At 40.1% G+C, this 25,265-nt stretch overlaps 1 protein-coding gene across 1 annotated transcript in view; it reads left to right on the top strand.

The window, feature by feature from the left end:
• Window positions 1-25,265, top strand: part of tdp1 (tyrosyl-DNA phosphodiesterase 1) — a 59,081-nt gene that overhangs the window by 21,950 nt on the left and 11,866 nt on the right. Inside the window, exons 12-15 of the mRNA XM_035743439.2 lie at window positions 251-317; window positions 3,317-3,424; window positions 11,482-11,584; window positions 18,094-18,199. Coding sequence (XP_035599332.1) covers window positions 251-317; window positions 3,317-3,424; window positions 11,482-11,584; window positions 18,094-18,199 — 384 coding nt within the window. The remainder of the gene's footprint in view (window positions 1-250; window positions 318-3,316; window positions 3,425-11,481; window positions 11,585-18,093; window positions 18,200-25,265) is intronic.

Below are 25,265 nucleotides of genomic sequence, written 5' to 3'. Positions count from 1 at the left end.
TCCTCTTGTCTCAAAGTCCAAGCTTACAGTGGTGTTGTGAGTAAGCATTACTGTAGTTATCAGAAACCAGGTGCAGACAGGATTGTGGTCTTATGACATTGTTATGAATGCTATATGAAGGTTTCACGAAGGCTTTAATGTAGTATTGTAGTGCTTGACAGCATCATGGAAGATTTCTGATGTTATTCTGAAAGCTCTATGACATTGTTACGAAGGTTACACTGAACTAACAGTGTAATTGTCGTTCCAGCCGGTGGCTCTCTACCCTACAGCATCCAGACTGCCCAGAAACAAATCTGGCTCCACAGCTACTTCCAGTAAGTCAAACTCCTCTACTCTGCCCAATACTATTACCACAGATAGAACAAGGAGCCAGATGTTTCACCGGATGTACAGTACCAGTCAAATGTTTGGACAGACCTACTCATTCAAGGGTTTTTCATTATTTTGACTATTTTTCTACAATTCATCAAACTATGAAATAACACACATGGAATCATGTAGTAACCCAAAAAAGTAGCCACCCTTTGCCTTGATGACAGCATTGCACACTCTTGCCATTCTTTCAAACCAGATTCATGAGGAATGCTTATGCTGCACATTACTTGCCTGCTTTTCCTTCACTCTGCGGTCCAACTCATTCCAAACCATCTCAATTGGGTTGAGGTCGGGCGATTGTGGAGGCCAGGTCATCTGATGCAGCACCATCACTCTCCTTCTTGGTCAAATAGCCCTTACACAGCCTGGAGGTGTATTTCGGGTCCTGTTGACAAACAAATGATAGTCCCACTAATCGCAAACCAGATGGAGTATCGTATCAGAATGCTGCGGTAGCCAGGCTGGTTAAGTGTGCCTTAAATTCTAAATAAATCACTGACAGTGTCACCAGCAAAGCACCATTACACCACCACCTCCATGCTTCACGGTGGGAACCACATGTGCAGAGATAATCCGTTCACCTACTCTGTGTCTCACAAAGACACGGCAGACCCAGCATCTCAGACATACCGTAAACGTTGTTTTTAAAACTGTGTCAATCACTCAATATTGAGAGTTTAAATAAATGTCATGCCCCCGGAAAACTAAGACCATCCTCATTTCAATTAACAGCAGCCTACTTATTTTCAAAATGGTATTTTTCCCACTACTGCATTTTGAAATGTTTGCACAAATGTTTGCTCGCTCATCAGCGCAGCCAGCCCCGGCGAAACGGGCACTGTCATGGCCAGAGCAGGCACTTTCATGGCAGGAATCAATGCACTTTAATTTAGCGATACTGTTTGACCATGTTGACAATTGTCAATTATGGTTTTAGCCGGCCAAAAAATAAGACGTTTTTTGAGCGAGTTGACCCTGGTGTAAGCTGATACTACAGCGTGTTCAGAAAGTATTCACACCCCTGGACTTTTTCCACATTTTGTTGTTTTACAGCCTGAATTAAGAGATGAAATTACCCAATAGTTATGTTTTTAGAAATGTTTCCCGATTTTATATAAATAAATAATGTCTAAAGCTGAGTTGTCTCTAAATATTCAACCCCTTTGTTATGGCAAGCTTAAATAATTTCATCAGTAAAAATGTGTTTAACAAGTCACATAATCAATCGCATGGACTCACTCTGTGTGCAATAATAGTGTTAAACATGATTTTTTAATAACTACATCTACAATTATCTGAAAGGGCCCTCAGTTGAGCTGGGAATTTCAAACACAGATTCAACCACAAAGACCAGGAAGGTTTTCCAATCCATTTTGAAATAGCAGACTTTGAATATCCCTTTGAGCATGGTGAAGTTCTTAATTACACTTTGGATGGTGTGTCAATATACCCAGTCACTACAAAGACAGGCATCCTTCCTAACTCAGTTGAGAGAGGAAGGAAACCGCTCAGGGATTTCACCATGAGGCCAATAATGGGGACTTTAAAACACTTTAAAGGCTGTGATAGGAGAACTGAGTATGGGAGGTTAGTGTTGTGGGGTAACTACAATGTTACCCCACATTGTACTCCACAATACTAACCTAATTGAGAGTGAAAAGGAAAAAAAGCCTGTGCAGAATAAAAATATATTTTTTAAATGCATCCGTTTTGCAACAAGGCACTAAAGTCATACTTCAAAAATATTTGTCATAACAAAGTGTTATGTTTGAGGCATATCCCATACAACACGTTACGGAGTACCACTCTCCATATTTTCAAGCGTAGTGGTGGCTGCATCATGTTATGGGTATGTTTGTAATTGTTGAGAACTGGGGAGGTTTTCAGGATAAAAAAGAAACTAAATGGCAAAAGTTTAGAGGAAAACATGGTTGTTGTAACGGCGTTCTTCGTTTGTTGAAAGAGAGTCGGACTGAAATGCAGCGTGGTTGTTACTCATGATCTTTAATGGATCGCGATACACTAAATAACTTATGCATATACAAAAACAACAAACGGAACGTGAAACCTATTACAGCCTATCTGGTGAAACTACACAGAGACAGGAACAATCACCCACGAAATACAAAGTGAAACCCAGGCTACCTAAATACGGTTCCCAATCAGAGACAACGAGAATCACCTGACTCTGATTGAGAACCGCCTCAGGCAGCCAAGCCTATGCAACACCCCTACTCAGCCGCAATCCCAATAACTACAAAACCCCAATACGAAATACAACAACATAAACCCATGTCACACCCTGGCCTGAACAAATAATTAAAGAAAACACAAAATACTAAGACCAAGGCGTGACAGTTGTCTGCTTTCTACCAGACACTGGGAGATGAATTCACCTTTCCGCACGACAGTAATCAAAAACACAAGGCCAAATCTACACTGATTTGCTTACCAAGAAGACAGTGAATGTTCATGATTGGCCTAGTTACAGTTTTGACTTAAATTTACTTTAAAATCTATGACAAGACCTGAAAATGGTTGTCTCGCAATGATCAACAACCAATTTCACAGAGCTTGAAGACTTTTGAAAGTAATAATGGGCAAATGTTGCACATTCCAGTTCTGGAAAGCTCTTCGAGACTTACCCAGAAAGACTCACAGCTGTAATCACTGCTGAAGGTGCTTGTACAAAGTATTGACTCGGGTGTGTGTATACTTATGTACATTTGATATTTCTGTTTCATTCTCAATAAATTAGGATACATTTCTAGAAACATGTTTTTACTTTGTCATTATGGGTTATTGTGTGTAGATGGGTGAGATTTGTATTTATTTAATCCATTTTGAATTTAGGCTTTAACTCAACAAAATGTGGAATAAGTCACGGTATACTTCTACCCACAGCAAATTATGTACTTAGTTTTTTTTGTGTGTCTAGTCGCTGGCAAGCTGAGACGACGGGGAGGAGTCACGCCATGCCACACATCAAGACCTACATGAGGGCTTCGCCAGACTTCACACAACTAGCCTGGTTCCTTGTCACAAGGTTAGAGGCCTGCTTTTGCACGTGAAACGTCTCAAGAGTCCACAATATGACTTCAAACTCAAGACAGGCAGTTGCCTAGGAACACCCCTTACCAGCTGAACGGGGAACAACTTGTGTCTTAGTCACGGTGCTATTGTTTAACCAGACACACACACACACTCTTTAAACGGATGCCCAGTTAAGAGCATTGTTTCCCCAAAGGGCTGTTGGTGTTTTGGGGATGACCCTGATGTTTTCACTATGAAAAGGCAGGAAACAACTTGAAGGAAAATGGCTAACGTCAACACCTCATCATGTTTTGTTTTTTTTACTTCATGATCAGCACCACCACTCGCTCACTCTGTTTTTATTCGTCAGTTATTTATGATCACACCGCTCTGATCCTCCTGAAAAACTCCTCTCCCTCTCAGATCTGCCAATAGAATCTAGCAGTCTAGAGAGGAGTGGTCTGTTTATGTACTCTGCTATCTGCACTTAACTCCCCATGTACTGATAGCACCATTACAAACAAGCCTGTATATTTACCCACCATAGGTCTGTGGTACCTTATCGCTATAGGCCATAGTTCCCTGTCATTTTAGACCTGGTTGCCTAGCAGCTAAATGGTAACCTTACTCTGTGATTCCTCACGAAAGTAGAACAAAAATGACAATGATTTTAGGGATTTTCACAACATTTAATCCATAGAAAGGTTCTCTGGGGGAAGGATTGTTGACATATATTTGACATTTGTATCTTTGAGCATAATTGAGAAATAATGATTTGAAGTTGTAGCATTTGTAACCTTTTGGCTGTACCCAGGCCTCCTTTAAGACTCCACGAAGCTTTACCGCTTCCTCTTTTAATATGACTAGTATTTTGATTTCAATGACAATTTTCTTTAAAAAATTATATATAAAAATATAAACATGAATATAGAAAATATAAGCGCAAGAAGTCTGAATGCTCTGACTTCTGCGGAGGCAGCATCGCAGTAAATGCTGTACGGCCATGCAGAGCATGCAAATCACCAACCGAGGGTGACCAATTTTCACATTCACTCTGTGAGTAATTCTTACAAATTGGATTATAAATCTAAATGTAGCAGAGATTCCACTCTGGATCTTTGATATGCACATAGAATATATTATGTTCAACAAAATGTTGACAAATTAGCCAAGTCAGAAAAAATATATTTTCAATATTTATAACTTAATGTAAGAAAATTGTTAATCTAAATACTACTGATAGCAAGTAGTGAAGCTTAATGTTACACCCATTTTTGCTTTGTGGGACGTTCCACGAAATGGGTGCCTTTTGCGTCCCTTTTGATAATTTAAGTAGAAATTATCCATCAATATTTAAATTTAAAAGCTTGTTATATTAAATGAAGTGTACTTTAATATAAATCACATGGAGAATTAAATACATTTTCCTACAAACTTAATACAAAAATGTATCAAAGTTTCACCATCATTGTTATTTTGCTCCTTTGACAGTCATTTCTGAAGGTTTTTATTGAAATTTTTCTTATTAGTAAAGCATTTACGTCTGTCCCTCATTTTAAGGCCAACCCTTTTATGCAAACAATTTACCCATTATAATAATCAGTTAAATGATTCACAGCAGATGACAACATTTGGGTCATCTGAACAGCATGGTGGGAATGGAAGTAACTTCTCTCTATTTATAGTTGTTTTATCATCTTTGGCTGAGGTGGTTGAGCTTAACACGTCAACCCTGTTTGGATAACTCTCATTTGATTACACTTTCATTATGTGTGGAACATATGTGTGGAACATATGTATAATTACCATTTTTATGAACACCATGCGGTCACATGCTATTCAGCATATGAGGACTAATGGCCGGGCTTCACCTAAAACCTCAACCCTGTTATCGTCAGCCCTGTCAGTTTGACACAAGGGATACTTGATCAATTAGAAAATGTTGGATTTATCTCAAACATGATTTTAAATAATATACTAAACAAAAATATAAATGCAACATGCTAAAATTGCAACTATTTTACAGAGTTACAGTTTCATGATTAACTACTCATGGTGTGATTGTGATAACATACAGAAACTCTAGTCCTTTTGTCCACCCGACCTAGAATACCTCACAATCAAATGCCGATCATATTACCTCCCAAGAGAATTCTCTTCGGTTATAGTCACAGTCGTGTATATTCCCCCTCAAGCCGATACCACTACAGCCCTCAAAGAACTACATTGGACTTCATGCAAACTGGAAACCACGGGTTATTGTGGCATTTGTTGTAGCTGGGTATTTTAACAAGGCAAATCTGAGAAAAACGCTACCGAAGTTCTACCAACACATTGACTGTTGTACTCGCGCTATGAGAACATTGGATCACTGCTACTCAACTTTTCAAAATGCCTATAAGGCCCTCCCTTCGGCAAATCTGATCATGACTCCTCCGTTCCTATAGGCAGTAACTCAAACAAAGTACCTGTGCTAAGGTCTACTCCACATTGGTCTGACCAATCGGAATCCATGCTTCAAGATTGTTTTGATCACGCGTACTGGGATATGTTCCGGGTAGCCTCTGAGAATAACATCGACGAATACACAGATACGGGGACGGGGTTCATCAGTCACCGTATATGTGGATAGAGGGCAGCATTCGCGCAAAATGTCTGTACAGAGACAACGGCTCAGACACAAGACGTATGTAGCAGGGTCTACAGACAATCACGGACTACAAGGGGAAAACCAGCCACGTCATGGACACCGACGTCTTGCTTCCGGACAAGCTAAACACCTTCGCCCGCTTTGAGGATAACACAGTGCCACCGACACCCGGATGGCATCCCTAGCCGCGTCCTCAGATGATGAACAGTCAAGCTGCCTGGAATGTTTACGGACATATTCAATCTCTCCCTATCCACGTCTGCTGTCTCCACTTGCTTCAAGATGTCCACCATTCAAAATGAGACAAAGTGGAGTCACAATTCAAGGGCTCAGACATGAGACATATGTGGCAGGGTCTAATCATGGATTACAAAGGGAAAACAAGCCACGTGGCCGATGCCTTGCTCCCGAACAAGCTGAACAACTTCTTCGCCCGCTTTGAGGATAACATTGTGCCACCGACGTGGCCCGCTCCCAAGGACTGTGGGCTCTCCTTCTCTGTGACCAACGTGAGTAAGACATTTAAACGTGTTAACCCTCGCAAGGCTGCCGGCCCAGACGGCATCCCTAGCCGCGTCCTCAGAGCATTCGCAGACCAGTTGGCTGGAGTGTTTTAAGGACATATTCATCCCCTCTATCCCAGTCTGCTGTCCCCACTTGCCTCAAGATGTCCACCATTGTTCCTTTACCTAAGAAAGCAAAGGAAACTGAACGAAATGACTATTGCCCCGTAGCACTCACTTCTGTCATCATGAAGTGCTTTGAGGCTAGTTAAGGATCATGTCACCTCTACCTGACCTAACACCCTAGACCCACTTCAATTTGCTTACCGCTGCAATAGATCCACAGACGATGCAATAGCCATCGCACTGCACACCGCCCTATCTGGACAAGAGGAATGTGTAAGAATGCAGTTCATTGACTATAGCTCAGCATTCAACACCATAGTACCCTCCAAGCTCATCATTAAGCGTGGGGCCCTGGGTCTGAACCCTGCCCTGTGCAACTGGGTCCTGGACCTCCTGACAGGTTGGGAATGTAGAAAACAACACCTCCACTTCGTTGCTCCTCAAACCAGGGCCCCCACAAGGGTGCATGCTCAGCCCCCTCCTGTATTCCCTGTTCACCCATGACTGCGTGGCCACGCACGCCTCCAACTCAATCATCAAGTTTGCAGATGGCACAACATTAGTAGGCATGATTATCAACAATGACACGAGAGCCTACAGGGAGGAGGTGAGGGCCCTGGGAGAATTACTTCTCGCTCAATGTCGTCAAAACAAAGGAGCTCATCGTGGACTTCAAGAAACCGCAGAGGGAGCAGGCCCCTATTCTCATCGACACTACTGCAGTGGAGGAGGTGGAAAGCTTCAAGTTCCCCTGCGAACACATCAATGATCCCACCCACACAGTGTGCTGAAGAGGTGCAACAGCGGCTTCCACCCGGTTAGGTAACCCTGCACGTTAGAAGCTGCTGCCGTATATACATAGACCTGTAATCACTGGCCACTTTAATAATGTAACACTAGTCACTTTAATAATGTTTACATACTGTTTTACTCATCTCATATTTATATACTGTATTCTAATATACTGTATTTTAGTCAATGCCTCTCCGACATTGCTAATGTTTATTTATTATATATTTGTTAATTCCATTATTTTACTTTTAGATTAGTGCGTATTGTTGTGAACTGTTAGATATTACTGCACTGTTGGAGCTAGGAACACAAGCATTTCTCTACACCCGCAATAACATCTGTTAAATATGTGTATGTGACCAATAAATTGTGATTTGATATAAGGAAATCAGTCAATTGAAATAAATAATTAGGCCCTAAGCTATGGATTTCACATGACTGGGCAGGGGCAGTCATGTGGGAGGGCATAGGCCCACCCACTTGGGAGACTGGCCCAGCCAATCAAAATTAGTTTTTTTTCCCACTAAAGGGCTTTATTGCAGACAGAAATACTCCTCAGTTTCATCAGCTGGCCGGGTGGCTGGTCTCAGACTATCCCGCAGGTGAAGACACCGGAAGTGGAGTTCCTGGGCTGGTGTTGTTACAGGTGGTCTGCGGTTGTGTGGCTAGTTGGGCGTACTGCCAAATGCTCTAAAACAGCGTTAGAGAGGCAGCTTATAGTAAAGAAATGAACATTAAATTCTCTGGCAACAGCTCTGGTGGACATTCCTGCGGTCAGCATGCCAATTTCTAATATGTGACGACATTGTGTTGTGTGACAAAACTGCACATTTAATTATTAAGAGTGGCCTTTTATTGTCGCCAGCACAAGGTGCACCTGTGTATTGATCATGCTGTTTAATCAGTTTCTTGATGTGCCACACAATGACAATTACAACAATACTGAATGATCACTTATTTTAACTTAATATAATACATCAATTAAATTCAATTTAGCCTCATAAATAATGAAACCTTTCCAATTTGGTTTAAAATAAATAATGCAAAAACAAAGTGTTGGAGAAGAAAGTAAAAGTGCAATATGTGCCATGTAAAAAGGCTAACGTTTAAGTTCCTTGCTCAGAACATGAGAACATATGAAAGCTGGTGGTTCCTAGGTTGTACTTATTATAGGAATTGTAGGACTATTTCTCTCTATACCATTTGTATTTCATATACCTTTGACTATTGAATGTTCTTATAGGCACTTTAGTATTGCCAGTGTAACAGTATAGCTTCTGTGTATTGATTTTAAGAAAGGCATTGATGTTCACATGGTTATATGCAACACAGGACACGCTAGATAAACTAGTAATATCATCAATAATGTGTAGTTAACTAGTGATTATGATTGATTGATTGTTTTTTATAAGGTAAGTTTAATGCTAGCTAGCAACTTACCTTGGCTTACTGCATTCACGTAACAGGCAGTCTCCTCGTGGAGTGCAATGAGAGGCAGGTGGTTAGAGCGTTGGACTAGTTAACTGTAAGGTTGCAAGATTGAATCCCCCGAGCTGACAAGGTGAAAATCTGTCGTTCTGCCCCTGAACGAGGCAGTTAACCCACCTTTCCTAGGCCGTCATTGAAAATAAGAATGTGTTCTTAACTGACTTGCCTTGTTAAATAGATTTTTCTTAAATAGGCAAAATCGGTGTCTAAAAATTTGATTGTTATGAAAACTTGAAATCGGCCCTAATTAATTGGCCGTTCCGATTAATCGGTCGACCTCTAATATGTTCAATGTGCGTTGTGTCTATGCTTCCCGTTCTTAAGTTTAGTTTTTGCATCTTACTCTAGGTTTTGTACACCAGCTTCAAACAGCTGAAAATACAATTTTTGATTATTGAAAATATATTTCACAGCTGGTTAGATGGTACAATGATTATCTACACTTGTTTTGTCACATAAACTGAACTTTTAGAATTTTAGGAACCAGGAAATGGCGGTGCAATTTCAGAATATTGCACCTTTTTAAAAGGCTTGTTAAGATTCTCTTAGATCTGTGGACCATACTTTAATGGCTAGCTCAGAATTTGAGCTTTCTAAAAGTTGCATATACAGTGCATTTGGAAAGTATTCAGACCCCATGACTTTTTCCACATTTTGTTACATTACAGCCTTATACTAAAATTGATTTAAATTGTTTTTTTCCTCTCATCAAATCTACACACATCCCTGTGGAGATGGGAGAACCTTTCTGAAGGACAACCATCTCCGCACCATTCCACCGATCAGGCATTTATGGTAGAGTGGCCAGACGGAATCCACTCCTCAGTAAAATGCACATGACAGCCCGCTTGGAGTTTGCCAAAAGGCACCTAAAGACTCTCAGAACATGAGAAACAACATTCTCTGGTCTGGTGAAACCAAGATTGAACTCCTTGGCCTGAATGTCAAGCGTCATGTCTGGAGGAAACCTGGTACTATCCCTACGATGAAGCATGGTGGCGGCAGCATCAAGCTGTGAGGATGTTTTTCAGTGGCAGAGACTGAGAGACTAGTCAGGATCGAGGGAAAGATGAACGGAGCAAAATACAGAGATCTTTGATGAAAACCTCAGACATTATTTAGACATTTCTTATCAAGAGAATTCACGTGTGCAACCAAATCTCGGACAATAGATACTTCAAAATTGTTTTATTTGTGTGCCCTTTAAGGGGCATCCTTTCTAACCTGGTAAAAATCCACTAAAACCCAAAATCAAAAGACTCCACACAATAAATAAAACACAGTATTAACACCACTAACAAATATTCAATAATAGGTGGGTTGTGTGTGTGTGTTGGAGTGTGTAGGGTAAAAACAAAATAAATGGCCAGGCCTTATTTAATTTGGGAGCTCCCTTAACAGCGGCATCTGGGTACCTTTATACAGTATAGTACACAGTCTCAATAACTTCTCTCCTAAGGCCTGCCTCGGGAAGCCTTTCAAAGGGAGAGATGCACAATCATTGGTAAACATGTATAAAAAATATTTGGTAGCAGACATTCCACCAGTCCAGGAAGAAAGAAAATAAACACTTAGTTTTCACTATGCTACATTTTAATCGGTCCTAAAAATTCTTAATCGAGGTTACTGCTCTTTGGTAGGAAGTCTTGATTAGACCATGTGTATACAGAATCATACTTCAGACACATCAGATGATAGTGTCCTGTTAAGCGGCATAGACACCTAGTCTTCTCACCATAGAATTAGTGAATAGCCTTCTCATCTTCTATGTGTACCTTTTCAATCAATTGAATTTATTACGGGTGGACTCCAAGTTATAGAAACATCTCTAGGATGATCAATGGAAACAGGATACACCATAGCAAAGGGTCTGAATACTTATGTAAATAAGGTATTTAAGTTTTTTTCACTTTTTTTTAATACTTTTGTAAAAATGTGTAAACTTGTTTTCACTTTGTCATTATGGGGTATTGTGTGTAGATTGAGGAAATGTTTATTTAATCCATTTTAGAATAAATCTGAAATGTAACAAAATGTGGGAAAAGTCAAGGGGTCTGAATACTTTCCGAATGCACTGTACACCACTGTCAATAAAGCATATGGAGGCTCTTTTCTTTATGATCTGATGTGGGTGTTGCAATTTAGTAACATATTATCATGTATTATCCAAAGTCCCTAGAACCACAGTGATACTGTATCTTCTTAACCACAGAAAGTGTGACCAGATGAATACTATTCATCTGAGTTGAGTACATTTCTACAGTAGATTTGCGTCAATACTTGGCTTTGGTGACGTAATCGCAACAGGGTTTCCCATTAAGGGGACATTTTACTTCTGGTGTCAATTAGCCAATGTGTTGTATGTGAAGACGACCCGCTGACCTTTCAATACGTCGGGACTACGTCAACTAATCATTTTGTGCGACGTGGGGGGGGGGATGCATGTATGTCGTAGTTGTCGTCATATTTTCCAATCTACTTTCAATATTATGTGTGTTCTCCTTTCCCCAGTGCCAACTTGTCCAAAGCAGCGTGGGGGGCTCTGGAGAAGAACAACACGCAGGTGATGGTCCGGTCATACGAACTGGGAGTCCTCTATGTGCCCTCTGCCTTTGTAAGTGACACACACTCGCACACACACATTGATGTCCAAGGGAGATGTGCTTTCGAGTTATGCACATGGATCATAAATTTGGATACTAGATTCTAGGGCTCGGCAAACATACTCCATTTATGTACATGTAATAATGAATGTCTCTCCACTATCCTCCATATGTAGACAGAGGGGGCTTCCAACACACCACACACACACACACACTGTGTAATTTGTCCCTTGCCTTAGAATTACCTCAACAGTTGCTAAGCAACATGATGGTTGTGGAGGTGACATTGGTTTAGAGGGCTTGAGCTTCAACATTGACCTGACCAGAACAAAGCGCCTAGCCCCCACTATTGGAATACTTCCTGGTTTTCCCCTAGAAAGAAATGAAAGCATTTATGAAAGAATATAGCTAGTCATCACAACTTTCTGACATTCAGGGACACCATTGAGAGGAACACCTCAGACCTCAGATGTGACTCGAGTAGGGACAGTCGCACAAAGACTTCTTGCTTGAAAAGACAAGTTTGTGTATTTTTCTATTTAAAAGAACGAGGTCCATTTAATAAGACGCTAGGCAGGTTAGTGTAACCATGACATCCTTCACTTGGCGCTGTGTTCTTCTCTTTATTTTTTCTCCCTTGGTCTTTGTGACTATTCTGTTCGTCTTTCTCCCGATGAGGTTGTTCTGTTCTCTGGGACAAAAGCCGACTGTCCCTGTCCTTGATTTGATGTAGCATCAGTACAGCACAACTTGTGTGGGTTTGAGGGTGTCTGCCTGCCTGCCTGTTTGTCTTCACGGGTGGATGGACGGACAGAATGGAGAGAGCTCTTTTTTTTTTAGGGGGTAGATCAGCTTTAATATGGCAGCTAGATTGTAGCTTCCATCAATGTTACTGTGTGCAGTTTGCGCTGCTCTGTGCTCTGTGAAGGGAATAGTTTACAGCGTTGTACGAGATCTTCAGTTTCTTTCTTTCAATTTCTCGCATGGAATAGACTTCAATTCTCAGAAATGTCTTGGTTTCTGGCCATTTTGAGCCTGTAATCGAACCCACAAATGCTGATGCTCCAGATACTCAACTAGTCTAAAGAAGGACAGTTTTATTGCTTCTTTAATGAGGAGAACAGTTTTCAGCTGTTCTAACATAATTGCAAAAGGGTTTTCTAATGATCAATTAGCCTTTTAAAATGGTAAACTTGGATTAGCTAATACAACGTGCCATTGGAGCACAGGAGTGATGGTTGCTGATAATGGGCCTCTGTACGCCTATGTAGATATTCCATTAAAAATCCGCCATTTCCAGCTACACTAGTCATTTACAACATTAACAATGTCTACACTGTATTTCTGATCTATTTTATTTTAATGGACAAAGAAATGTGCTTTCTTATTCCGGACAGTCTGAGCACTGATGGAGGGATTGTGCGTTCCTGGTGTAACTCGGGCAGTTGTCATCCTGTACCTGTCCCGCTGGGCTGGAATAATACATGATGGCCTTTCTCTTGCATTTCAAAGATGATGGTACAAAATAAAATGTTGTCTTTGGTTTTTTTTGTACTATCTTTTACCAGATCTAATGTGTTATTCTCCTACATTACTTAAACATTTCCACAAACTTCAATGTGTTTCCTTTCAAATGGTACCAAGAATATGCATATTCTTGCTTCAGGACCTGAGCTACAGGCAGTTAGATTTGGGTATGACATTTTAGGGGAACATTTTTTTTTTTAAAGGGGCTAAACCTTAAGAGGTTAATTAACACCATCCATATTGGATTAATATTTTCCATATATTTTTCAACAGCGCTGTGATGCTTCACAAATGTTCTGAACCTTTCTATTCTCATAGTTTCTGCAGATTGTTAATTAAAGAAGTTTTTGCATACATATTTTTGATCGATTGACTGACTTTTCAAAAACCTAGTATTGCTATCTGCAGAGTTAGTTCCAGGTAAATGTTGCAATTCTTCAGCCATTCATGGACCTGTGACCAAAAACGAGCTTCATATGGACAGTACCAAAAAAAGTATCTAATGACTACCTCTTCACAGCAAAATCTGCAGAGATGGGAAGGTCCCCCATATAAATAATATTCTATTGGTTGCAAGAATTTTGTATAATTTAAATCAGGCTTTGTTTTGAATGTCAATTCATAAATCATGTGCCATGGAATCGGTACATGGAAAATCTCTTCCCAAACTGGTTTACATTTTTTATTTATCATTATTTTCTTTGACCAATTTTGGTCTTTTAATGCAGGGCCGACAGACAAGTTCCTTACTTGTTCCCCCTTCCACTTGCCTTTTACTATTTTTACGGTAATGCTGCAATTAGTTGGTTGTAATTTCGGGTAGAGCAGACATTTCCATATATTTGTGTTTGCTGCATTTGTGACATATTATTTTACCTTTTATTTAACTAGGCAAGTCAGTTAAGAACAAATTCTTATTTACAATAAAGGCATAGGAACAGTGGGTTTAACTACCTTATTCAAGGGCTGCCTTGTTCAGCTTGGGGATTCGATCTTGCAACCTTTCGGTTACTAGTCCAACGATCTAACCACTAGGCTACCTGCCACCCCTACATGACTCCACCAGTCCTATTTATGATATATTTTACAAATATAACTTTTTTAAACGTTATCGAAAAATATACATTTTTTAATCAATTAGAACAGTGGGGAGAATAAGTATTTGATACACTGACGATTTTGCAGGTTTTCCTACTTACAAAGCATGTAGAGGTCTAATTTTTATCATAGGTACACTTCAACTGTGAGAGACGGAATCTTAAACAAAAATTCAGAAAATCACATTGTATGATTTTTAAGTAATTAATTTGCATTTTATTGCATGACATAAGTATTTGATACATCAAAAGCAGAACTTAATATTTGGTACAGAGACCTGTGTTTGCAATTACAGAGATCATACGTTTCCTGTAGTTCTTGACCAGGTTTGCACACACTGCAGCAGGGATTTTGGCCCACTCCTCCATACATACCTTCTCCAGATCCTTCAGGTTTCGGGGCTGTCGTTGGGCAATACGGACTTTCAGCTCCCTCAAAAGATTTTCTATTTGGTTCAGGTCTGGAGGCTGGTTAGGCCGCCACAGGACCTTGAGATGCTTCTTACGGATAAGATTTTCTGGATTTTTGTTTTAGATTCCGTCTCTCACAGTTGAAGTGATAATGATAACAAATTACAGACCTCTTCATGCTTTGTAAGTATGAAAACATGCTTAATCGGCAGTGTATCCAATACTTGTTCTCCCCACTGTATATTTGAGTTTAACCACTATTTGTTGTATTATTTGCTCTGTCTTTTCAGGTGGATTAAACTGAAATTGCAACCAACTTTCTATGGCTTGTTTAAAAATATATATATTTTGGGGAGATTTTGTTTTCAAATTACCGAAAGTGAGAGGTTGTAATCTTAATAAAAGGACAAAGGCCATTCTTGAACATGGGGTGAGACATTCTTACTAATTTGCTAGAGAACCAGTTCGGATTTAAGTATAACTTTTGTATGACTGATGCCTTTAGTGAGAGGTCCAATGCTTTAATATTTATTCATTTCTGCCCTCTGTCATATTCATTATATAAATAGGCCCTTTTAATTGTGTCCAGTTTGACATTCCAAATCCAAAACATGTTTTGCTTATATAATTTTAAAAATAAAATATAAACAAATAGGTATACTGTCATATGACTGAAGAGTTAATCAGGGTGATTTTTCAACAAATAGACATGTTGCTACCATGGAAAGGAAAAAACATCTTATACTTTTGCTACCTTTCTATAAAAATGTATTGGAGTGAGATCATTTCTTTCTTTCGGGATTTGAATACCGAGTATGTCCACATCCCCGTCAGACCATTTTATTGGTAAACTACACAGTAATGTAAAAGTTTTTTTTTTTTTGTGATCCAATACGTAATATAGTAGTACACTTATCATAATTTGGTTTTAATCCAGAGAGTTTAGAAAAAGTATCTAGATTCTTAATAAGGCTGTGGGGGGATCTTAATTGTGGATTTAAAACCAAACAATGATCAGAGTACAATGACACCATTGTTTTTAAGCCCTGGATTTCAAATCCCTGGATTTCAAATCCCTTAATATTATTGTTTGATCTGATTTTAATAGCTAAAATTTCTATGGCAATATAAATAGATATGGCAATAGTGGACAACCTTGTTTTACTCCTCTTGACAGTTTACAACTCTCTGAGTAGTAGCCATTATTGACTATTTTACACTTAGGGTGAGTATTTAACCCATTTTGTAAGAAATTCTCCAAAATTGAAATATTCCAGGCTTTTATATATAAACTCTAGTCATACTTTATCAAAGGCCTTTTTGAAAGTCAGCTATGAATACCAGGCCTGGTTTCCCAGATATTTCATAGTGTTCTATTGTTTCCAGTACATATTATCTCCAATATATCGTCCATGTAAAAAAAAAACTGTCTGATTTAGGATGAATAATATCCGACAATACCTTTTTTTAAATTCTATGCTCTAAGCATTTTGCTATAATTTTTGCATCACAACAGTGAAGTGTAAGAGGCCTCCATTCTTTTTTTTTTTTTTGATGGACTGGGTCTTTATTTACCACTTGGAATCTGTTTCGCTAATAATGAAATCAGACTTTGTTGAGTGTCTGATAATCTACCATTTACGTAGGAGTGGTTTAAACATGCTAATAACGGTCCTCTGAGTATATAAAAAAAAGGTTGGTATGCCATCCAGCCCTGGAGTTTTCCTGGACGTTAATTTTTTAAAATATATTTCACCTTTATTTAACCAGGTAGACAAGTTCTCATTTACAACTGCGACCTGGCCAAGATCAAGCAAAGCAGTGTGACCCCAACAACACAGAGTTGCACATGGGATAAACAAACGTACAGTCAATAACACAATAGATACATCTATATACAGTGTGTGCAAATGTAGTAAGACTTAAAGGCTTTAATAAAAAATCATCAAGAAGTTCCTCCTCTGTAATTTGTCCTTCACATGAGTCTTTCTGTACAGCTGTTAATTTGACATTATTGATAGGGGGGAAAAAACATACAATTAGCTTGGGTTAGTGGAGACTGAAACGAAAACTAATGCTAAAGTACTTCCTCTTTCAAAATATGGACTTTTTATTTTATTATTTTTTAACCCCTTTTCCTCCCTATTTCATGGTATACAATTGGTAGTTACAATCTTGTCTCATAGCTGCAACTCCCGTATGGACTCGGGAGAGGCGAAGGTCGAGAGCCATGCGTCCCCCAAAACACAACCCAACCATGTCGCACTGCTTCTTGACAGAATGCCCAGGAAACACTGTGCACAGGGAGACCGTGTCAGCGTGCACTGCGCCCGGCCCGCCACAGGAGTCGCTAGAGTGAGATGAGACAAGGACATCCTTGCCGGCCAAAACCTCCCCCTAACCTAGACAATGCTGGGCCAATTGCGCACCGCCCCATGGGTCTCCCAGTTGCAGCCTTCTGTGACAGAGCCTGGATTCGTACCCAGAATCTCTAGTGGCACAGCGAGCACTGCGATGCAGTGCTTTAGACCACTGCGTCACTCGGGAGGCCTAATATGGACTCTCTTAACCATCACTCTATAAAGAAAAGATTTTGAACACAATTTTAAAAGTGTGAACAATCAATCAATTTGACTATTTACATCCGCTTCACGTTGTCTCATTTGACAGAAACCATTTGTTTTGCCATAACAGTGACAGCTTTACCTTATTTAATTGTCATCTGCAGTGGACAGATATGCCCCCATCCACCCCTGCTGTCTGTAGCAGCCATACTGCGTCCCGAATAACTTGAAGGGTAATTCTCCCCTGAAAACCCATCTCTGTCCTGCCCAAGGAGACTCTTGCCCAAGCTGAGACTTTCTCAGCTTCACCGTACTTATGAGCCAATGAGGTCCTGCCACATTTGCGAAATCATGTTGCCGTGGCAGCTGGAGGGAGCAGTGTGTAGCGCACAGATAAATGTCTCTGCGGGTAATTCACGCCAGGGTCTTATTTTTGTCTCTGCTGGACCACGTTTAGACACTGACAGAGAGTTAGACTACATTCTATTAGTGTCCGTTATGTTCCCTTGTCTCCTTTCCTTAATTTCCTTCTGTGCTAGCTTGATATGGGTCATGGGCCAGCAACACAGTATGTGAATGATTTAGTTGCAGTTCCAACACATAACATGTTGTCTAGCCCTGCTGTAGTCAGTAGGTGAATGCAATGTCATCTACTAATTGTACAAATCAGCGGCTGTGAAGCAAAGGAGACAGGGAAACTTATTGACCTAGCCGTTCTATGTGACAGGAGAGTGAGAGAGGTGCACTCATTCCAATGAGATTTTACTGAGCTTGATGATGATGATGGATTGGTCGGAATAGTGTTCCATCTAACTAGCTTTTCTTTTTTTTTTTGTCCTTTCCTACCCATGTGTTGAAATAAAGGTTCATCTAGTTAAATACTAAATAATGATTTTGGGTCTGTAATTTTTCTCCTCTCAGAGCATGAGTACCTTTCCCGTCCAGATGGACGTGTTTCCTGCCACCACTCCCTCTACCTCATTTCCTGTGCCCTTCGACCTGCCACCCAAACGCTACTCGAGTAAAGGTACTTGTACTTCTTTGTTCCTCCACTACACACTGATGTATGTGTGTGTGTGTGTGTGTGTGTGTGTGTGTGTGTGTGTGTGTGTGTGTGTGTGTGTGTGTGTGTGACTTTGTGTGTCTGTCACTGTGTGTGTGACTGTTAGGCTTGGCTGATCTACAGTATATCAAGGTATTTGTAATTTGTAACCTTTTGAGATAGTTGTAAAACTTTATGAGCTGTAGTGTCTGTCCTTGCGATTTGTTTACGTTCACATACTCTTGTTAGCATTTAGCTAGCGAATGCTATGGGAATTTGCTAGTACTTTGTTAGCATATATATATCTATATATATTTTTTTAATGGAAATAAATGGTGCCCCTTGTGTGCACTGCCGGTGATACTGTATACCCCATTATGGTACAGAGACTGTATGATCATATGGAGACCGCTCAACCCTAATGTGCGTGACTGTGTGTCAATATCAGTGTGTGGGCCAATCTCAATGTATTTTTCTCTACGAGGGCTTTTTATCAGTGAAAGTGGAGGTGTGCGAATCCTCTACTCTGATTCATTTGATAATAATTGCCTGGGGCTAGATCAGATCTGCTGCCTCAAACTGTCCTGAGCCAAATGTTGATTGGCTAACATTTACAGTGGGAGCCAAGAAGACTCGAGGCTGTAATCGTGCTTCAACAAAGTACTGAGTAAAGGGTTTGAATACTTTTATTATGTAAGCTTTATTTAACTAGGCAAGTCAGTTAAGAACAAATTCTTATTTACAATGACTGCCTACCTAAAGGCAAAAGGCCTCCTGCGGGGATGGGGGCTGGGATTAAAAATAAATAAAATATAGAACAAAACACACATCACGACAAGAGAGACCTAAGATGACAACATAGCATGGTAGCAACACATGACAATGCAGCATGGTAGCAACACAACATGACAACAACATTGTAGCAACACAACATGGCAGCAGCACAACGTGGTAGCAGCACAAAACAGGGTACAGACATTGTTGGGCACAGACAACAGCACAAAGGGAAAGAAGGTAGAGACAACAATACATCACGCAAAGCAGCCACAACTGTCAGTAAGAGTGTCCATGATTAAGTCTTTGAATTATGATGTCGCTGGAATAAAATGTTGAGAGAGAGTCTCCTTCGTAACACTCAGCCAGAAATCCAATGTGGTGTAGTCGGCAGTGAAGGAGTACTGATAAGTCCAATAGCAAAAATACTGAAAATTCTGTAGTTTAAAAAAAAATACTATTGACAGATACGATTCAATTTTTATTTTAATAACAGTGGACAACCCCCGACTCTCCAACAATATGGAAACTATAACAAACTTAAATCTACACACAATAAAGTTAATCAGTGATTTCAGTGAATTCATTCAGATTTCCCTTTGTGGGGCAGAATTGATTGATTATGGTATAATACCGAGAATCGTCTGTTCTTTCAACATATCGGTTGGTTACATTGAAAAAAATATATATTTTTCCATATACAGTGAATTCGGAAAGTATTCAGAACCCTTGATTTTTTTTCTACACATTTTGTTAGGTTACAGCCTTATTCTAAAAGGGATGAAATCTTTTTCCCCTCAACAATCTACACACAATACCCCATAGTGACAAAGCAAATACCGTTTTTTAGAATTTTTCGCAAATATATAATAAAAAAAAATACAAATACAAACTGATCACATTTACATAAGTAATAATAATAATAATATATGCCATTTAGCTGACGCTTTTATCCAAAGCGACTTACGTGTGCATTACGTGTGACTTATGTGTGCATACATTCTACGTATGGGTGGTCCCGGGAATCGAACCCACTACCCTGGCGTTACAAGCGCCATGCTCTACCAACTGAGCCACAGAAGGACCCTTTACTCAGTACTTTGTTGAAGCACGATTACAGCCTCGAGTCTTCTTGGGTATGACTCTACAAGCTTGGCAAACCTGTATTTGAGGAGTTTCTCCGCAGATCTTCTCAAGCTCTGTCAGGTTGGATTGAGAGCGTCGCTGCACAGCTATTTTCAGGTCTCTCCAGATCTGTTTAATCGAATTCAAGTCCGAGCTCTGGCTGAGCCACTCAAGGACATTCAGAGACTTGTTCCGAAGCCACTCCTGTGTTGTCTTGGCTGTGTGCTTAGGGCCGTTGTCCTGTTGGAAGGTGAACCTTGGCCCAGTCTGAGGTCCTGGGTGCTCTGGAACAGGTTTTCATCAAGGGTCTCTCTATACTTTGCTCCGTTCATCTTTGCCTCGATCCGGACCAGTCTCCCAGTCCCCACCACTGAACAACATCCCCATTGCATGATGCTGCCACCACCATGCTTCACCGTAGGGAAGGTACACGGTTTCCTCCAGACGTGATGCTTGACATTCAGGCCAAAGGGTAAAATCTTGGTTTCATCACACCAGAGAATCTTGTTTCTCATGGTCTGAGAATCCTTTAGGTGCCTTTGGCAAACTCCAAGCGGGCTGTCATGTGCCTTTTACTGAGGAGTGGCTTCCATCTTGCCACTCTACCATAAAGGCCTGATTGGTGGAATGGTGCGGAGATGGTTGTCATTCTGGAAAGTTCTCCCATCTCTACAGAGGAACTCCGGAGCTCTATCAGAGTGACCATCGGGTTCTTGGTCACCTCCCTGACCAAAGCCCTTCTCCCCCGATTGCTCAGTTTGGCCAGGTGGCCAGCTCTCAGAGTCTTGGTGGTTCTAAACTTACTCCATTTAAGAATGATGGAGGTCACTGTGTTCCTGGGGACCTTCAATGCTGCAGAAATGTTTTGGTACCCTTCCCCAGATCTGTGCCTCGACACGATCTTGTCTCGGAGCTCGGAGCATTTCCTATGACCTCACGGCTTGGTCTTTGCTCTGACATGCTCTGTCAACTTGTGGGACCTTATATGGAGGTGTGCCTTTCCAAATCATGTCCAATCAATTTAAATTTACCACAGGTGGACTCCAGTGAAGTTGTGGAAACATCTCAAGGAGAATTTTAATGGAAACAGGATGCACCTGGGCGAGTCTCATAGCAAAGGGTCTGAAAAGTTATGTAAATAAAATGTTTTATACATTTGCAAAGAATTCTAAAAACCTGTTTTCACTTTCATTATGGGGTATCTCCTCCTCATGGACTGTACCAGATTTGCCCGTTCTTGCTGTGAGATGTTACCCCACACTTCCACCAAGGCACCTGCAAGTTCCCGGACATTTCTGGGGGGAATGGCCCTTGCCCTCACCCTCCGATCCAACAGGTCCCAGACGTGCTCAATGGGATTGAGATCCGGGCTCTACGCTGGCCATGGCATAACACTGACATTCCTGTCTTACAGGAAATCACGCACAGAACGGGCAGTATGGCTGGTGGCATTGTCATGCTGGAGGGTCATATCAGGATGAGCCTGCAGGAAGGGTACCACATGAGGGAGGAGGATGTCTTGCCTGTAACGCACAGTGTTGAGATTGCCTGCATTGACAACAAGCTCCAGAGTACATGCCTCGGTGTAACGCTCATTCCTTCGACGATAAACGTGAATCCGACCATCACCCCTGGTGAAACAAAACTGCGACTTGCCAGAGAAGAACACTTTTTGCCAGTCCTGTCTGGTCCAGCGACGGTGAATTTATGCCCACAGGTGACCTTGTTGCCGGTGATGTCTGGTGAGGACCTGCCTTACAACAGGCCTACAAGCCTATTGCGGAGAGTCTGAGCACTGATGGAGGGATTGTGCATTCCTGGTCTAACTTGGACAGTTGTTGTTGCGATCCTGTACCTGTCCCGCAGGTGTGATGTTTGGATGTACCGATCCTGTGCAGGTGTTGTTACTCGTGATCTGCCACTGCGAGGATGATCAGCTGTCCGGCCTGTCTCCCTGTAGCGCTGTCTTAGGCGTCTCACAGTACGGACTTTGCAATTTATTGCCCTGGCCACATCTGCAGTCCTCATGCCTCCTCTCCTTGCAGCATGCCTTGGGCACGTTCACGCAGATGAGCAGGGAACCTGGACCCATCTCTCTTTTGATGTTTTTCAGAGAGGCCTCTTTAGTGTCCTAACTGTGACCTTAATTGCCTACCGTCTGTAAGCTGTTAGTGTCTTGATGACCGTTCTGCAGGTGCATGTTCATTAATTGTTTATGGTTCATTGAACAAGCATTTGGAAACAGTGTTTAAACCCTTTACAATGAAGATCTGTGATGTTTATATGAGTTTATATGTATTTACAGTACTTATAGGACTTACTAAAGAAGTCAGACATTGTGTATACCTACTTACTGCTTTAAATAAGTTAGACTTTCCTGTATATCATCCTAGCAGGCAGGCAGACATGTAGATAGAGATACACCCACGTGTCTGTGTATGTGATCATCTCGCTCTTTACACTCCAACTTGTCGTTTCCCCTCTGTTGCTGTTGTCTGGGCAACTAGGCGCTACAAAGTATTAACTTAAGGGGGCTGAATAATTTTGCACGCCCAATTTCAGTTTTTGGTTTGTTAAAAAAGTTTGAAATATCCAATAAATGTCGTTCCACTTCATGATTGTGTCCCACTTGTTGATTCTTCACAAAAAAATACAGTTTTATATCTTTATGTTTGAAGCCTGAAATGTGGCAAAAGGTCGCAAAGTTCAAGGGGGCTGAATACTTTCGCACGGCACTGTATATCCATACACGCATGCATATATATATACATACACATACCTATATAGACATACATACTTTTTTAAAGAATATACCTTTATTATTATTCCTCGCAAACCCTTCCGCCGATACCCCAATTGGAGTAAACTAATAAACACTTCTGCTTCTACCTTCAATCCATACATCTAATACACACTCTACAGACACAGTCTACTTTACAATAGTTCTCTCTTGTTTGTTCTTAGTCCTTCCTCTATTTCTGATGTCCATCCAGTTTGATGATTTCTATTTGTAACTATGCTATTTCGCAAAACCTCCGAACCTATATACATTCTACAGATCCCTTATGCCCTACATTGTTTATCTTGTTATTAGTCCCACCCTTCAGCTCCACTCAACCCCTCCCATCTGTCTCTCAACATCATCCATTTCGGATTTCTACTTGTTTCTACTTGTTTCAACTGTGCTGTGATGCTTCACGAAATAATTTAACCTTCCTATTCTCATAGCTTCTACAGATTGTAAATTAAAAATAAATATGTTTGTTCAAATAATTATTATATTATTGATTGATTGACTATGGCTTTTCAAATCACCCAGTATTGCTATCTGTAGTGTTGGTTCTAGGCAAATGTTGCAATTCTTCAGCCATTCCTGGACCTGTGACCAAAAATGAGCTACATATGGACAATACCAAAATAAATGATCTAATGACTCTGCCTCCTCACAGCAGAATCTGCAGAGCTGGGAAGATTGTATCCCCCCATAGATATAACATTCTATTAGTTGCAAGAATTTTGTATAGTAATTTATATTGAAAAATTTGAAGTTTATATTGAAAAATTTGAAGTTTTGAATCCGGCGTTGTTTTGCGTATCAATTCATAAACCATGTGCCATGGAATGGGTACAAAGAAAATCTCTCCCCAACTATTTTGAAATTTTTATGGCACAGCTGTCAGTTTTTTGGTCCTTAAATGAAATTGGTATATGTTTTTATTTAACACACTTTTCTTTAACCATTTATGTTCTTTAATACAGGGCCGACATACAAGTTCCTTACTTTTTTCCCCTTCTACTTGCCTCTTCCATTTTTGTGGTAATGCTGCAATTAATTGGTTGTAATTTTGGGTAGAGCAGACATTTACATATGTCTGTGTTAGCTGCATGTGCGACAACTCCACCAGTCCTATTTATGATAGAATTCACTAAATTTATACATTTCTTAAACATTTCTTCGATAAATATTTTTTTTTTTAATCAATTAGTATATTTGAATTTAACCACAATATTTGTTGTACTATTTGTTCTGTCCTTTCAGGTGGATTAAACTGAAATTGCAACCAACTTTCTACGGCTTGTTTATAAAAGAAAGATATTTTGGAGATTATTTCCTTTTCAAACAACCGAAAGTGAGCAGGTGTAATCTGAATAAAGGGGAAAAGGCCCTTCCTGAATATAGGATGAGACATTCGTACCAATTGACTAGAGAACCAGTTTGGATTTAAGTATAACTTTTGTATGACTGATGCCTTTAGTGAGAGGTCTAATGCATTAATATTGAATAATTTCTACCCACGGAATTCATATTCGTTATTTAAATAGGCCCTTTTAAATTTATCTGGTTTGCCGTTCCAAATAAAATTTAATATTTTTTGTTCATATAATTTAAAAGCAGATCACTGGGTGTAGGCAAAACCATAAGCAAATAGGTCAACTGTGATATAACTAAGGAGTTAATCAGGGTGATTTTTTTCCACAAATAGACAGGTATTTTCCTTTCCAAGGTAGCAAGATCTTATCTCTTTTTGCTAACTTTCTATAAAAATGTATTGGAGTGAGATCATTTACCGAGTATGTCTACATCTCCGTCAGACCATTTAATTGGTAAACTACATGGTAATGTAAAATGTGCATTTTTTTGTGATCCAATACGTAATATGGTACATTTATCATAATTTGGTTTTAATCCAGAGAGGATAGCAAAAGTATCTAGATCCTCTAAGAGGCCGTGGAGAGACTCCAATTGTGGTTTTAAAAGAAAACATGAATCATCAGCGTACAATGACACCTTAGATCTTAGGCCACGGATTTCTAATCCTTTAATATTATTGTTTGATCTAATCTTTGCAGCTAACATTTCGATGGCAATAATAAACAGATATGCCGATAGTGGACAACCTTGTTTTACTCCTCTAGATAGTTTAAAACTTTCTGAGATGTAGACATTATTTATTATTTTACACCTAGGGTTACTATACATAACCTTAACCCATTTTATAAGAGATTCCCCAAAATTGAAATATTCTAGGCATTTATATATAAACTCCAGTCGTACTTTATCAAAAGCCTTTTCAAAATCAGCTATGAAAACCAGGCCTGGTGTCCCCGATATTTCATAGTGTTCTATTGTTTCCAGTACTTGTCTTATATT

This window comes from Oncorhynchus keta, chromosome 29 (assembly GCF_023373465.1).
Source record: "Oncorhynchus keta strain PuntledgeMale-10-30-2019 chromosome 29, Oket_V2, whole genome shotgun sequence".
In the NCBI taxonomy this organism is placed as follows: Eukaryota; Metazoa; Chordata; class Actinopteri; order Salmoniformes; family Salmonidae; genus Oncorhynchus; species Oncorhynchus keta.
The sequence above is the reverse complement of the archived record's forward strand: the minus strand, read 5'-3'. Positions and strand labels throughout refer to the sequence as shown.